Here is a 17,019-nt window from a genome sequence, read left to right as displayed (position 1 = left end):
AACAAACCTCATCTGACTTTCCCGGTGGCGTGGATCCTGTGTCCGTCATTTACTCTTAAAAGCTTTCCCATCAAGTAACAAAACTTTCCGCTTATTGATTGAAAGGAGTAGAAAATAAATGCGATACCTCCGTAGTACTAATACCCGTGGTATCCCTTTTCATTTTGCTCTGTAGACAAGACAACGAGAGAGAGAAAAAGTGGAAGATTTTGAATGACTGGCGGAATTTCATGATAAATAGTCAAGAAGTTGAAAAATAGAGTCATTATCAAACTATATTTCGACTCTTTTCCTATTTCAATCATCTCATCTCTCGCAAACTTCACTTTCTTTATTCTCCCTTTCTTCCTGTTATACCTCTACCATCATATCACTTAATCAAAGTCAATCAACAAAACCCATATCAACACATTCCTTTCGTGAGCAACACGATAACTGCTGCAGCGATCAGTTCAGCTGCTCTGCTCAATCTCCAATAACTCTTTAATAAATACAATACAACACAATACGCTTCAGTTCAATACAGCACAATACTCTACACAATGGCGAATCTAACCAACCTCTCAATTAACTCAACGACAACAATGTCCGACCTTCCGCCACTTCCTCTATATACTCTGACGCCCCTCCAACCACTCATTCCATACATATCCGATTTCTACCTCTCGCTCATTCTTCCAATCGCCGCATACTGGATCACTTCCCTTGTCTTCCATGTAATCGATACTCTAGATCTTTGGCCGCAATATCGTTTGCATACTCCTGCAGAAATCCTCAAAAGGAATCGCGTCTCACGTTACGAAGTTGCTCGCGATGTAATCATTCAACAAGTCATTCAAACCATCGTTGGGGCTCTGCTAGGCCTCACCGAACCCGAAGAGATGGCCGGGAAGACGGAATTCGATATTGCGAATTGGGCGCAAAGGATACGCATAGCACAAAGAGCTTTACCATCCATCTTAAGTTTGATTGGACTGAATGCATCCGCGTTATCGAAAAACGTCGCCGGGAATTGGCCAATTGTGGCGGGAGTATTGGCTGGTGGTAAATATCCAAGTTTAATGGATGGTTTAGATGTGGTTAGTGGTCAACAAATTCCTGCCTTTGCGGAATGGGAAATGATCGCTGCGAAGATGATATATTGGTATATTGTACCTGCATTACAATTTGGATTGGCAATTGCCATCGTGGATACCTGGCAATACTTTTTGCACAGAGCTATGCATATGAATAAGTGGTTGTATAGTGAGTTGACCTTTCTTGAGCCTTGCATGTGCAACGATAATCTAATGTATGATTTTTACAGCAACTTTCCACTCACGCCACCATCGTCTTTACGTTCCATATGCCTATGGTGCCTTATACAATCATCCCGTTGAAGGCTTTCTTCTCGATACCCTTGGCGCATCAATGGGCTACAAAATTGCTGGCATGACATCTCGTCAAGGAATGGCATTTTTCGTTGCCTCAACTATTAAAACTGTGGATGATCATTGTGGATATGCACTCCCATGGGATCCCCTTCAACATATCACAAGTAATAATGCAGGATACCATGATATTCATCATCAAAGTTGGGGAATCAAAACCAATTTCAGTCAACCCTTCTTCACATTTTGGGATAGATTATTAGGAACGGTCTGGGTTGGTGATACTACAGGAAGATATGAAAGAGCTAGAAAGGCGGCAGAGGTATTAGTTGAGGCAGATAAGGTTAAGGTTGGGGAGAAGGAGTTGTGATTTTCGGGGCATGGTTAGATGCACGAATGAAGAATGTATATTACGACCACCACCACCACACCGATCTGCGATGGGCACTTGGGATTCCACTTCTTTTTCAACAGCAACACTTTTCATGTATTGATTGGAAATTTGGGAATCATACTTTTGGGGGACCAATTTTTATAGGGAAAGGAGCTGGCGTTTTTTATGTTGAAGATTGATGAGAGAAGGGTGAAGTGTATATTATGAGATCTTGATAATAGGCTGATGGAGTGGCTTGACAGAGTCAAGAGAATGAGGACGAAAATAAGGATTACACTCGGTTCAAATGGAAGTGTCTATTCTATCCAAAGAGAGCAGAGAAGAGTATCAGGTTTTTATGGACAACGAGGAGGAAAGGCACGGACACAACTTCAACCCAAGCTTACTTACTTCCAAAGAGAAGAAATGAAGAAGGGATGGATAGAGAATCAGCAGGATGCAGATGGCGTATGTTTGGGATCGGAATGGGATGGGGTGCGGATGAAGATAAAAGGTTACGTATGATACGATTAATAGTAATATTATAATACTTCTATTCTATTCAATTCATTATATTTCATGTGGTATTACTTTTACAGTCATTACATGAGTTGTTATAATAATACTTATTAATACTTCCCCCTTTTTTGGCATTGATTTAATGATTGGTTTGGTTTTTCGTATTCTTCGTATTCCGCGTTTTCACGTATTCATCGTATTCGTACTCGGATATGTATGTATGTATAGGTATCCATATGTATGTATGTATGGCTTCATCTGGATTTGGGATTGGGATTTGGGATTTGAAATACTCATATCTAGGTATAGATGCAGATGCAGATGCAGATGTAAATAGGAGGTAAAGAGCTTTAAAATATAGATAGATAGATAGATAGGTAAGTACCTAGGTAGGTAGGTAGTAGGGTATATAAGGGATATTTGAACTTGGAATCGGACTTGGATGCGGATTGCGGATTGGATTTGAATGCGGATTTGAATATTGGGATTTATTGTTTATTGTTTATTGTTTATTGTTTGTCTGGGTGAGGAGGGGAGGGGGGGGGAGGGGAGGCTATAGATAGGAGGGAGAGGGGACTTGAGGGGAGGGGAGGGGGAGGGAGGGGAGGAGGAGTGGAGTGGAGTGTGATGGGGGTTTTGATGGGTGAGGGGAGTATAAGTATAAGTATAAGTACAAGGTAAGGATAAGAATATGTATAGGGTGAAAGTAGAGTGAGAGAGAGAGGAAGGAGGAAGAGCAAAGAATAAGAGAGCAAGGAGATAGCGAGAGGTAAGTAGTAAGTTTGAGATGGGATTAGCTTAGAGGGATAGGGAGGATGCGAGTATGGGAGGGTGATGGGATGGAGGAGAAGAAAGGGTGGAGGTGGAGGAGGTGGGGAGGGTGGAGGGGGGGAGGAGGTGAAGGAGGGGGAGGAGGTGGAGAGGTGGAGGAGGTGGAGGAGCAGGAGGAGGAGGGGAGGAGGAGGAGGAGATGTGCGGGGAGCTAGCTAGCGAGCGAAAGAATATAGAGTGAGAGAGAGAGAGAGAGGAACTTAAGATCCAATAAGCTATATATGATTAAATTTAATAAGAGGGGAAAAAGGGAATGTATGTCTAGGATTTGAATTTTGATAAGAATAAGAATAAGAATGTTATGCGTAATTATATTATATATTATAATTTGGGTTTTGAGACTTCGAGATTCGAGATTGAAGAGTGTAATTAAATTAGCTGTATCGCTATCTACTTAAATATATATCTATATATTATAACATTAAGATCATATAATTATAATATAAAATAAAATAAAAAAAAAAATAAAATAAATAAAAAAAAAAAAAAATAAAAATAAAAATAAAAATAAAACAATTCGTATTCGAGTGATAATAGTGAGGGAAGAGATGATTTGAGATAGAGTAGATGGACTAATTAAAGTTTTATAGATTGATAATAGGATTTAGAGGTGAGTGAGGCTGATACTAGATGTACCTTGCTAGTTAGTATGAGGTTTGGTTATATCCATGGGACAGCATAGGATTTAGGATTTAGTGTTGTCTCTGGTGTGTATGATTGTTTTTGATTTATCTGTTTCGTTCGTTCTTTCTTTCGTTCTTTTGGGTCTGGTTCGGGAGCTGTCAATATTAGAGATGAGAAGGTGTGATATGTGGATTATTAACGCGCCTGAGAGGACTTTTGAAGGCATAGTGGCAAGTATTTCGAGTTTGTTTGTTTTGAGAGGGAGATGGATGGGGAAGGAGGAGGGGGTTTTATATAGGATAGGGAGAGGGGAGTAAAATGAGGAAAGAGGGGTGGTGCGGGGTATGTTTTGGGGGAGTGAATAGGGAGGGGTAAGGAGGGTGAACAGGGGAGTGAAAGAAGTAGTGAATGTGAGGGGTAAGTGCGGGGGGGTTAAGTAATATTAAGAATAGAGGGATAAGTGAGGTAAGTCTGTGAAGGTCAAGTGAGGGGGTCAACGAGTGGACCGAAGTACATATAAAGCGAAAGAAGACAGCGAATGCAATACCTAGAATTCAATAATATTCTAAAAACCACTCAGACAAATCTATAAAGACAACCTTTTACAAAGACAACCTTGATACCCTAGTGTACCTCTGTATATAGATAGAATTATGGGAGAAGCTGTAAGGGTGGACTTGAATTGCTGGAGATAAGACGCGGGATAGTTTCTTGTTTTGGAGAGGGAATGGAGATGTTTATGGTATTTATTGGGTTGGAGTAGGGTTGGGGAAGGGGGAGGGGGAAGAAGGGGGGAGGGGAGGGGGGTTAGTTGGACGAATAAGGAGTGATGAGGGATGAGGTATGAGGATCGCGATTGGGATTGGGATTTGTTGTTGATGTGATGTGATGGGCTGGTTGGTAGTGATAGAGATGATTGACGGTGATGGAAATACTTGACAGTGATGGAAATATCCGATAATAGTAAAGAAACTTACCAGTAATAAAGATATTCGACAGTAATAGAGGTATCTTCGACGATAAAAACGATATTATTCACATAACAATTACTCCATCTCTCTAGCTGAACTGCTCATGGAAGGATAGAATTGTACAGTCATACAAAAAGGGCCTTATTCAGTCTACTCAAAGAACACACAAATTAGTCTACTTTCTTCAAGCGCACGCCGGATGGTTTTTTAAAAAACCAAAAGGTTAGAGAATAATACATGATTGAGTTGACGAAAATATCGAACTGAAAATCTCGATTTGCTCGTTAATTCATCAGGGGAGAAAACGGAAAACCCTCACTTTTTGCAAATGCACTGTCTAGTGCCCGATTCTCGCTTCTCTGGTAAGGAAATTCTTTACATAGGAGGTGGAATGACGATCAATTTAGTCTCTATCTAAACTTCGCCTCTAATCTTTTTTTGACCGTCAAAACAATTCAAGCCTCGGAGAAGGGTTTCGCTAAGATACTCTGATCAACATCATCAGAATTCCGACTTCGAGGACTAGACTGAAGCTGTGAGTATATCTAAGCCGACCCAAATCATGGGATAGCAAGAACATAACTAAACAACCTGTTGTCGAGCAAATGACAATGAGATCCCCATTCACTATCATTCCCAATCCTACGACCAACGATACACAAGTAGTATTTCCCCACTCATATCAATCTCTCCCTACCCCTTTCCTCCCCAATCCCCAATCCGTATTTTTTATTTCCACGCCCAAACTCATAAATCCAATCCGATCCAGCTTAGCCTCCATACCTCACAACAAACACTACCCCTACCCACCATCGCGTAGGAATGTGTGAGATTTTGAGCTTCAGGTACTTCAGAGATTAATCATCTGAGAAATACACAGATATATATATTACTTCCCGAAAATCTAGAATTGTAATCGTAGTGTCTCGTGAGTACGTACTATATAAACACCCATTTCTCACTCTTAAACTCCTTTGATACTCCTTGAAAGATGATAGTATTCTACTAAAGTGGAGTCAGGCGAATGTTTTGGAGAGTACCTACTTTCTCCTCGTTATCTTTTAGACGACTATTGGGTAGAGACTATTCTCGAGATTTTGAGTTTAGATGATGATTTAGGATAGAGTTGAAGATGAGCGTGTATAAACGTACTATCGCCTGTTAATAAATATCAGACGATAGGTGAATATCTTAACGTTATCATTTGAATAATCGTACTGTTGTCACTCGACCAAAGATCTACATCATTATCTTTCCAATTCTCTCAACTCTTTTCTCAAATCTCAATCCAGAAATCGGTTCCTTTCAAAATCCCTCATATATCCACATTCTGCATCTTCAGCTGATTGGAACTCCCATCGACAATATCCTCACCTAGGATATTTGGCGGATGATAGAACTTCAACCGTTTGGAGTGGGGTTATATACTCATATCTACTGACATGCATTTGATTTCCCACTCGTGAGCCCCTCACTTGTCCTTTCATTTCCAGTCGGGTAGGAGAATCTATTCACTGAATACATGGAGATTGATATCGGACGGGGAGATTATAACTATCAAGGTAGTTGACTCACTCCTACCCCTCATTAACACTTCCACCATAGGTATCACTCTATAACACTCACTCAAGTTCTCACTCTAGTACCCTTACATTTCTTTCAACTCTAGGTAAATAAACTTCCCATTCTCCAACCAATCTAGACATTCAGAAAAACCAGGCAGACCGCAAAAAAATCCTCATGTTGTGTTCTGTCCGAAATTCAACTCGTCTTTGCCATTGGAAAGGCCAAAATTCCAAGACATCGAACTTCAAAACTGAACTGAGAACTGAAATTAGATAGTATTTACTCTAACGCATATGTATATTATCATTGTCATTAATCAAAAGACACAATTTCTTACCGCCGCTCAGAACCTTATTGTCGCCATAAACCACGAATTTTTCTTTTGACCGTTTCTGACATCTTCTCACACAACCACGCTCCAACCTTTTGCCTACATCCTCTTGTAACCACTCATGATGCACAGAACTCACAGCACGACATTCAGGGTTTCCTCTCCCTGGTCAGGAAGTTTACTTGTCTCATCTTCAGCATCAGAACAGAGGTTTATATATCCACACGTTTGACGGAAGAAAGTTTTCTTCCCATCTGAAGGAGTAAAGAAAGAAGCTAAGCCAACTCATCAACTAGTGAATTATTCAGCTATCTTTTGGATATCTACTTACTTGCTTACTTAACTATCTATATAAACTCTAATCTTTACTGACAGATTCAACCCAAGGAGTGAGGATACAACATACATAAATGGAACACGGCTGTCGCACCACCCAGACTGACAACTTCAACGCAACACCGAGATTTCAGCTCGTTGTTGAGTGGTGTGGAGGAGGAGAAGTCGAATTCTTTGAGGATATAGATAATCGACAACAACAAAATCTTCGATAAAGGTTTGGACAAAAGTGAAAGAGCACAAATGTAACAAATCAGCAAAAGCCAAGAATCAATAATCGAAATCGTGTTGTGTAGCATCGACGAAACTCTTCAAGAACTGAATCTATAACAACAACAATAATAATAATAATAACAACAAAACCTCAGCACAACACTTAAAACATACCCCCAAAAGCTCAAATCATCAAACTCCCCTCCCACCCCCTCCCCTCCCCTCTCAGACTCTCAGATCCCATCCTCCTACTAATAAACCCACCCATCCCACCACTCAAAACTACCCACCCCCAGACCTCATATTCACTATACACAGTATTCATTCATTCAATCTACACAAATCCAACATCAACAACAACAAGAAGAAAATCTCCCTGAGTTTCAAAGTTTCAAAGTTTCAAAAAGAAAGCTTGACTTTACCTAGCTTATCTAGCTTTGTGCAGTATAGTGTAGTTAGTACAGTACAATCCAGCAAATCGAATAAATCACTCAAAACATAATCTATTAGTAAATCTAAATCTAAATCTAAATCTAAATCTAATCTAAATCTAAATCTAAATCTAAATCTATTCCCGAATTCCTATTTTAAGATTCTAAGATTCTGAGATTCTAAGGTTTAAATAGGGACTATTATCCATTTCATTCATATAGAATCTTTGTTCGAACCAAGTGACTAATTAATTAAACAAAAAAAACACTTTCATTCTTTGAGAGAATCGATTGTTTCAATATGTAGAAAGATGTGAATATTTCAAAGTTTCTGATTATTAGACTGTCGTTTGTATAATTAGATATTTTGGTCATGGGCTATGTGTGGTCGAGGAAAATCAGATATCGATTGTATAATTGTGATTGCAATTCGCAGGAAACTACGAAAGAGAATAGAATATAACTGAATAAAGCACATAAACAATCCCATAGAAGATAGATTCAGCGCAAAGATTTACTCAGGAGCTCTTACTCCCCCCCCTCCCCCCCCCCCAAAAAGAGTATAAAAAATGTAATCCTACAAAAGAGAAGCAAACAAACAAACAAACATCAATCAATCCACAACCCGAAACGAAAAGCCCACACATACCGAGAAAAATCTCCAGAAAACCTCACATCTATATATCAATATATCAAAAAACAGAGCCGAAACAAAACTACCCTAAAGAATCACACAAGCGGTAAGGTATTTCATGAACGTTAGTTGTACCGTATATACGTATATAACAACCCATTCACTTCTAACTTCTCACCGAAGCCTCTTAATCACAATCGTAATCACACCTATCACAAGAACAATTCCAATCCCAACAATCCAAATCCACAGCCCACAGAAAAGAAAAAATCATACCGAGTAGTGAAATCTATATACATATACATACATACATACATACACACACATCAAAAGCAAACCCCCAAAACATCTCAACAATCATCAGGAGATACCCCTACCCCTACCTACCTAGTACCTACACACCAACTAAAGCGCCAGCAAGAAGATCAACCCCCTCGCGAAACCCAATCTAGAAAGTCGAAACGACATCCTCGATTTTACCTAATAGAAAAATGTACATAGTAAACGAGACATTCCTTCGCTCGCAAGATATAAATCAGACTGCGAGTTTCTGGAAGGGAAGGGAGGATATTATCATGAAAGAGTTCAAACAACCATGAGCTGAGGAGTTTATATTTTCTATCGACGGGTATCCCCTGCGGAGAGGGATTTGAGATTTGAGATTTGAGATTTCTCTTTGGGTGAAAGGTGGTTGGAGAGATGGAGCTCGTTCTCTTTGTATAAAGTATTGATTGATGGGGGATGTATAAATGTGGGTTCCTGACTTCTTACAAGCACTGTAATATGTAAATCGATTTGTATGTTATTATTGACTTCTACATCACCGAACAATTCACTTAGTTGCGAGACCCCAGAGATGAAAATTTCTTTCGGTGACATACTAGGTAGCCAAATACGATAATCATTTATATAGAGCCGGGAAATCAATCTCCGAGTACAGTTCCATATTGGAAATTAATTTGATCTTCGAGATGACTCGAATGTTGAGATTCAATCTCGAAAATGAAAGCTCTTTCTTGTTGGGATTCAATCTGATCTCTTAGGGAACTTGAATTGTGCTGAAAGGTTCAATTTGAGAAATTGAGTCCATCCCCTTGAATACTGAACTGTGACTTGTGGTTTAGAAATCGGACTTGTAAAGTTTGAATACATACCTAGTCAGCGTAGTATTAGGTAGGTAGGTATAGATAGACTGAATCGATGGAAGAATTTTACTACTAGTAAAGTTTGAACGTCTTGAATTAAACGTCAGGTGATTCTTACACAGGAGGTCAAACCAGATTCTTTTGTTGCACATCTATAATCCAACCATGGTTAACAAGCTCAATTTTCTTTTTCAAACACATTTTTTTTTGATTATCAACCATGGTTAACAAGCAATTTTTTTTTCAGATATGCAACAAAACTTTCTTTTAGAAAATGACTATTGATTGATTGGTGGGTTGATATTGAGCTTTTATCATGTTGGCTCATCAACCTGAGACTAGAACGAGTCTCGAAAATGCTGAAAAATACGGTACGGAGATAAGGGGTGTGAGTATTCCTTTGTATATGAAAATGAAAATGAAAATGAATTCTTGTCAGTTGAATAGTAGTTTAAAGCACATGGCAAAACCCCCAACAGCCTCCTTTCTTGTGATGTCACCAACTCACCGGTGTATCACTTGAAATGGAAAGCATTGAACGAAGATATTTTTAGTCCGTTCAGGGGAGAAAGAACATCATTAGAAACAGGTGACGTGGAGTAAGATACGAGATGTCTCATATGATTAACGGAACAGAGTAAAAGACTGAGTAGTGGAAGCCAGATGTTTGCGATTGATGAAATACAAATCTGTTGAAAGACGCCGGACAGGAAATATCGCAAAGGGAAAATTAATAGCTCTTCAGCTGCACTGAATTGATGCTAACAAGACCTGAAATGCTACGTCAACTCTAGCTTCTCCATCGAAAATTGACACCAAACCTCAGTATGTTTTCTTTCGCGTAACCTTGCTTGCATACTAGAAATACAGTAGAGTCCCCTACCTTCATTGTCCCACGGATTGATGGAGACTGTTATGTTAATCGGCGATTAGATAAGATCACAGTCAAACTCGATAACTGAAGTCATACTGTCCGGGGAGTATTGTCCGGGGAATATTATTAGCCTAGAGAACAAGTCTATGCCCATTTCATTCTGTCCCCGTTAGAGAATATAAAAGTTCCAAGCATTCAAGCAAATGGGCTTGAGGTCTAAGCCGGCCCGCCATAGCTGTATGACGGTCCAGACCGATAAATTGAAGGTCAAAACGAATGATTTAGGGCTAAATTCAAATTGTTTGAGAATATAAGCCGATTGAAATAGACTTTGTCTCTAAAAAAAGGATCACGCATCATAGCCCTCTTTCAAGAACTTGGTATTTGGAAAGTACAAAAAAAGAATCGCGCATTATGGCCCTCTTTTAGGACCTCTGTATTTGAAAAGTACGTTTTAAGTTCAACCAGAAACCTGGCGCGGGAGCACAACAGTCTCGGACATTTAGAAGCACCCAACATGAAACTATTTGCCATCTGATTAACATGCTCTCGATTTCCAACGTCATCATACTATACATCAGATCAATTTGAAACCAGAAGTACGGGTAAGAAAGAAGGTGGCCAGAAAGAAAACGCGTGGTTCGAAATCATGGAAATGAAATGGAAACAAAGACACGAGGAAGGAATATTGTCAGGACACTTTGCCGTAACAATCATCATAAATAATTTTGTTTGTAGAACATGAATAAATGAAGAAAACTGTCAATGATATGGTAGAAGGGTATGGTGACATTAAGCGCTGTCAATTCATCCTGCTCGTACGCACATGCTCGTAAGGCACAGACAACGTGGTAGTAGAACCATTGAGGTTGATGCACGTTTCAAAACTTGAATGGACAAAGTTTAAAATGGTTCCCAGGAGAGAACTCAAAAATCCATAGCTCCGGCTTCGATATCCAAATAAACTTTGAGATTTTGCTTCCTCTCGTACGCCCCAGCGATGATCTGTGATGCGCTTCCCGTGTTTCTGGGGTACATCATGCTTCACCCTAGAAGGATATCCCGAGGACGATAGTCTGCAGGCTTGACGAATACCGAGTCTTGGGACATTTGGTGATTGGTGGTACGATGCACGATGTTTATCATTTGATGAAGGTTGGTAGGTTCGTCAGCAACACTGTAAGCTTACGATGCGCAATCAATTGTTTTCGTGAAGAATATGGCTGAGCATACGGTATCATGGTGGTTGGACGGCATGAAAGTTTCAGCCATCAGGATCGTCTTACTCATTCCGTATATGTTGTCCAGTTTATGTGTGCTGAGAGTGTAGGCGGTCTCTTGATCGATCGAAGATGCATGTTTGTAGTAATCGTCGATGAGCATATATCTCGTTGATGAGGGTGTTTCGTGAATCTTAGTGGAAGCAGGTAGGTACTACGCAAAGTAAGAATACGCTGGCCCGATTTGGTTTATTTTGAGAGGTAAGGCTGCAGCTGTGGAATTCCCGTCACTTTGGCAAATCAGCTCCACTAACACATACTTTGTACGAAGTACGACACCTTCCTAGGTAAGGCATATGTCATTTGTTTCGGACTTTTTTGATTCGCTTACCTAGTACGTATATGTGCAATCTAATCTTATAATAAACGTGTGATAAAACTTATAATAAACGTGTGATAAAACTTAATAAACGTATAATAAATTTGTAAATCTTATTATTACGGAGTATAATGTAATTCCAATTCGGCATGGGATAAAGGTATTATCAAGAATTAAACAAACTCATTGGGATTCCGACCGTCCGACCGTTCGACTTGCTTCCATTCCAATATCGGTTATCGATCCCAAAGATTCCTGAACCGATCTACCCAGAGACCTCAATAATGATTTTAACAAAAAATCTCAATCTCATTTCAATTTCAATTCCAATTCCAATTCCCATGCTATCTCGTATTGTGTATTCTTACTTTGTGGTTACAGTACATACCAATATCAATATGCATTTGTAAGCTTTGCACGCAAAGACCAACAAAGCTATGGTCAATGGCTTGTCCTGTACACTGCTGTACCGTTGGTAGAATCTGCAATATTCTGAATCTGGTCGTTGGATATGAGGGGTAAAGGTACATTTTGACGCCGCCGAGAGAGGTTGAGGAAGCCATAGAAAGGCATTTACCAAACTTTGACATGGACGTCTTGAATCTTGCTGCAGAGGCTTGCAAAAAGGGGTTCTGTCACTTCTAGTGGTAGGAATCTCCTCTCATCTCCTCCAATCATTCTCGCACGGCTCATGGGCCATATCCATGTAGTCAATCACATTCGATTCCCCTGCAGTGGTACAAATGAACTCTCGAGGACTAAACACCACCCTACTGTATTCTGTATTCTCTAGCTGTACGTACTCGGACCAAAAAAAAATAAGACGAAGGAAGGATAAACCCTACTTCACCGGAAATGGCCCACCTTCTACTCCGGTATCAACCCCTAAGGTAAGGAAGAAAGGCTCCGAAAGAGACCCAAAGAGGCCCAAAGAGAGATGTTGAATCCTTTCAATCAAAGATGATCGCCGACAATAGTCGATAGTGAAACCAACGATGTCAAGAGAATCGGAATCTTCGGCCTGTAAGAAAATTCCATTGAAAATCAGACAGGTAAGATCTACGGGAAAGATGGATACGGGATAGAAAAAATTCATGCAAAAAATGTTGGTAAGCCAGGGAAAGAATGTGCAGGTGGTAGGTGGTGAGTGGTGGTGAGTGGTGAGTGGTGAGTGGTGAGTGGTGAGTGGTGAGTGGTGAGTGGTGAGTGGTGAGTGGTGGTGAGTGGTGAGTACCTGGTCTCGCTGGTGTACCAAAGAATCAAGAAGTTCAGAGCAAGGCATTGAAGAGAGAGGAAGGCCTCTTCATTCAGGTTTCATTAAGGTTCAATTTATGCAATAAACTTCCAATATTATATATACCTAGGTTCGTATGTGTATATATGTAAATAGGTAATACTGGATAATAATAAGCCTCCACTCCCGGTTTCAAGACAAACCTTACCTGCCCCGGTGAGTATTCCAGTGGAAATTGATTATTGTTCAAGATCTATCAATACCTCTCAATATCTATCAATATCCTCATCAGCTATCCAACTTTCAAGCCTCAGTAAGCCTCAGTAAGCCTCGGTAAGCCTCAATTCTAGAAAGAGTATATCTACGCCACCATGCATGGCTGGCACACCCTCTTACTATCATATGTAGGTACAGAGTACAAGGACTTCCTTCATATTTCCTCATATTTTCGACCGCTTAACCATACATACATGTATGCGAGGTAATGTTCAATAAATCTCACCAACCATATCAAATCATATCAAATCATATCAACCCCCTTCACTTCTCTTTTCTCTTTCAGCTGAAGACTTTTTTATATCGTTTAATAGTAACGTCAAACTATTCCTAAATGGTTTAAATCAAGAAGATACACAATCTACCTGAAATACCAGATGTCCCATAAACCCAGCTCGGCGCATCCACTCGTCAACTAGTAATTCATAGCTCAAAACTACACAATTGAAGCTCCATACTTAACATACTCTACCCTTTGCCCAGGTGGTCTATGGGTATCCTGTTTAATGTACGGAGTAGTATCTCTTCGATTTTTATGTCGAAGGCTCTCCGCCATCCATCTTATTAGATTCCTACTTTACTTGAAGCAATTTCCGAATTGGAGGTTTCATCACCTGGTCTTTCCCATTTTAGTTTTTTGACTTTTTATCCTACCTATACACAACTTCTCTCTCAACAAACTCCCAGTATGATACAACATTTCAATCTTTTTTCAAATCAATTCTTTCCATCAACAATAAAATCTGGATTCTCATCTGCGCAAACCCTCTTTATCATTAACCACGGACATACCTCTTGACCTCGCCAATTCCTGTCACCGCGGCTCCACAGTTTCAAAAAGCTCGCCTCGAAATACATTGAAGGAGAAAGTTTGGCTCTCATAACGCCATAATAAACATCAAAGGATTCGGATTGGACGAACGCCCGGATCCCAGGTCCAAGTAAACACTTCGGACGTATTGTAGTATCAGAAAATCTTTCAGATCCGGCCTTTTTTACGATCTCCACGCAAATTCAAAGATTCCAAGCGATGCACCGCTCCAGAAGCCGTTGAAGTTCCTACAAAACTCTAATTTATCTAACTCGCTTTGTTTCTTCTCCAACCCTCCCGAAATCATGGACACTACTCTAATTACTTTCATGTTGTAAGTGTAGTCGCTTTTGTTTCCTCCTTGAACTCAAATTCAGTATTGTATCACGTGTTTTGTGTACGCATTGATCATCCCTTGATACATCATGGGAGTGAACATCATGGGAGTGAGGGAAAGTTTGTTTGTTGGAAGCCGTTCATTGCCTTGGGTCCATGCATTGCGTGGAATATATTTGGTAAAGTTTACCGGCCAGGTCTGGGCTTCATGCCCAACGGAAGATAGCCTGTTTCGACTTAGGCATGGCGGACATCTTTCTCTCGCGAGCATTGAAGAACTTTCTATTATAGAATCATCTATCACTAGATGAACTCTCGTCACAAGCTTGGTATGACGTCTGTTGTGCAGATGCTTGGGCATTGCTAGTGACATACGTTGTCTTCGAAACTTCGGCATGCGAGCTGCACCTTTAGTGGAAGTTTGTTGCTCTTGCTTTGCCAAGATATGGGATGGATTTTTGCAAAGCCCATCGAAATGTCTAATAGACCGTGTCCGAATATGAACATAAGAGACCATCCTGCCCCCATACCTAACTCATAATAATAACTAATTGGACGCTCTATTTAGTCAAGCAACACCTAGAACACAATCAGTCCATCTCATCGGATCTTGGGATAATTTCACCAAACGATACCCAATGGAGCGAGACTCAAGACGCTCTCGTGAGCAATGGCGAGGTTGCCACACATTTGACGATATCATCTGTGATGGCGATGGAAACGGTTCCTCGAAAAGGACCGGTGGTTTGAAAATGGCATCAACATACTATTACTATGTATGTTAGTATCCCAAACACTGAAGGAAAAATACTTACAATTTTAGTATGAGCTTGATGACGGCATCGAAGTTCATGACACGGCTATACCTTCCACTACTACTTGTCCTTATATGCCAGGCCAACCAGTTAATATCCTCTGGGTCCCAGTGGAAGTCTCTCCACCACGACTTCGAAGTGGTTCCATGGACTCTATAAATATTACAGAAGCCAAAACAATGAATCCTGCGGATAAATTTATGACCCCTCGTGCTCCTCCAACGAAGCCAAATGTTGCACGACCTGCTTCATTATCGTCTTCGGGCGCGGAGGTCACGGAAAAGCCATGTCCTTGGGCAAAAGATAGAAAGCTTGGTTGGGCAACAAAACTTTTTTCCGGCCGCCGATCACAACCTTCATCGCCTATTCCCCCACTCGCTTCAAGGCGATCATCTGAGCCCGATATCAGTCAGGCTACTACACGAAGTAGTTCTTCATCAAACTCAAACACTATTCATCAAACTAGCCCGACTCGATTCGAACCAATTTCTAGAAAATCATCTTTTACCAGAGCGCATGATTCTGTGCACAACAGTCTTATGTCTCTTGGTATACCTGAGGACATTTCCGAAGACTGCGAAGATGATGACAACTTTGCCACACAGTTCAAAGAACTTGTCTTTGAAGATAACGACAGTATCACCGGATTATCTCCAGCGCCATTTCGTCGGCAACCATCACCAACTTCCAATACTTACAAGCCACTGCCACGACTTCAAGATGATGCGTTTACATCTCCTATTTCATTACCTCCTCCTCCAAACCTTACTTTGAATCTACCAATGTCCCACTTCTCTGTCTCCACCGCATCAACGGCTCTTAATTCACCAACGGATTCCCATTTCGGCTTCAGCGATACATCATCAATTTTCGATTCATATGATGAAAGCGATTTGAATGAAGAAACGGGCGATACTTTTACATATAATCCAATGATCTCCGAGGTGGAAAAAAGAAAATTTATAGGATATAGCTTACCAGATGAAGATATTGCTTCGGAACAGACTATTCGCAAGGCTTCAAATCCAATATCAAAAACAAATAGTAATGATTCTTATCCTCGTGATTCGGGGTTCGCAAACGGAATTCAAGAAAGCAGCGCGAAAATAGGAGGGAGTGCGTTAGCGGATTTCTTGGAGGATATGGGCTATTTGGGTGAAACAATCCGTGATAAATGAAGGGTGCGAGAAAGAGATGGAAGATGAGGTATGGGAGATAATGTGTATGAGTATTAGGTTGTATGTATATATATGATGATGGGGACGATCGGATGATATCTTGGCATTTTGGGCGGTGCTACATTTTGCAGTTTAGCGGGGAGTTTTGGGAAATGGCCTGGGCATATGCACAAGATATGGACATTTATAAAGGAAGGACATGTGGAAGGATGAAAGGGACGGAAAATATTGCAAAGCTGGTCTTGCATACATGTATCACAAGATGGATGGAAATGGACTTAAGAAATGAATGAGGAGGATAATAGATAAAGCTAGATTAGTAGGGTGGTGATACTCGAGTATACATCAAACTCCAATGTGATGCTTATAAAGTCACACAATTTATTTATTTGAATGAATGAATGAATGAATGAATGAATGAATGAATGATGGAAGGAAATATAACAGATTGCATTGTTAATAAGTGGCAACATAAAAGAGACAAACGGAGAATTCAGTATCACGTGAACTGATCTCGTACCCCATAGATCTTAGCTTCACCTCGGTCTTTTT

At 40.3% G+C, this 17,019-nt stretch overlaps 2 protein-coding genes across 2 annotated transcripts; both read left to right on the top strand.

The window, feature by feature from the left end:
- Positions 1–584: 584 nt before the first annotated feature.
- Positions 585–1,740, top strand: EAF02_011401 (uncharacterized protein; the record flags this gene model as incomplete). The annotated part of the gene is made up of 2 exons (XM_038907448.1): positions 585–1,245; positions 1,307–1,740. 2 exons carry the CDS (start codon positions 585–587, stop codon positions 1,738–1,740), a joined length of 1,095 nt encoding a protein of 364 aa, XP_038752670.1.
- Positions 1,741–13,566: 11,826 nt separating this feature from the next.
- EAF02_011400 (uncharacterized protein) lies at positions 13,567–16,840 on the top strand. The gene is made up of 3 exons (XM_038907447.1): positions 13,567–14,472; positions 15,043–15,250; positions 15,298–16,840. Exons 1-3 carry the CDS (start codon positions 14,444–14,446, stop codon positions 16,465–16,467), a joined length of 1,407 nt encoding a protein of 468 aa, XP_038752669.1. The 5' UTR covers positions 13,567–14,443; the 3' UTR covers positions 16,468–16,840.
- The last annotated feature ends 179 nt before the right edge of the window (positions 16,841–17,019 follow it).

The sequence above is a fragment of the Botrytis sinoallii genome (assembly GCF_014898435.1).
Source record: "Botrytis sinoallii strain Bc 23 chromosome Unknown BSIN_032, whole genome shotgun sequence".
Taxonomy (NCBI): domain Eukaryota; kingdom Fungi; phylum Ascomycota; class Leotiomycetes; order Helotiales; family Sclerotiniaceae; genus Botrytis; species Botrytis sinoallii.
The sequence above is the reverse complement of the archived record's forward strand: the minus strand, read 5'-3'. Positions and strand labels throughout refer to the sequence as shown.

Coding starts and splice junctions, on each gene's coding strand:
- EAF02_011400 (XM_038907447.1), top strand. CDS start 14,444: ATGGACACTACTCTAATTACTTTCATGTT. Junction 14,473..15,042: donor ACTCTAATTACTTTCATGTT/GTAAGTGTAGTC, acceptor CGCTCTATTTAG/TCAAGCAACACCTAGAACAC. Junction 15,251..15,297: donor CATCAACATACTATTACTAT/GTATGTTAGTAT, acceptor TTACAATTTTAG/TATGAGCTTGATGACGGCAT.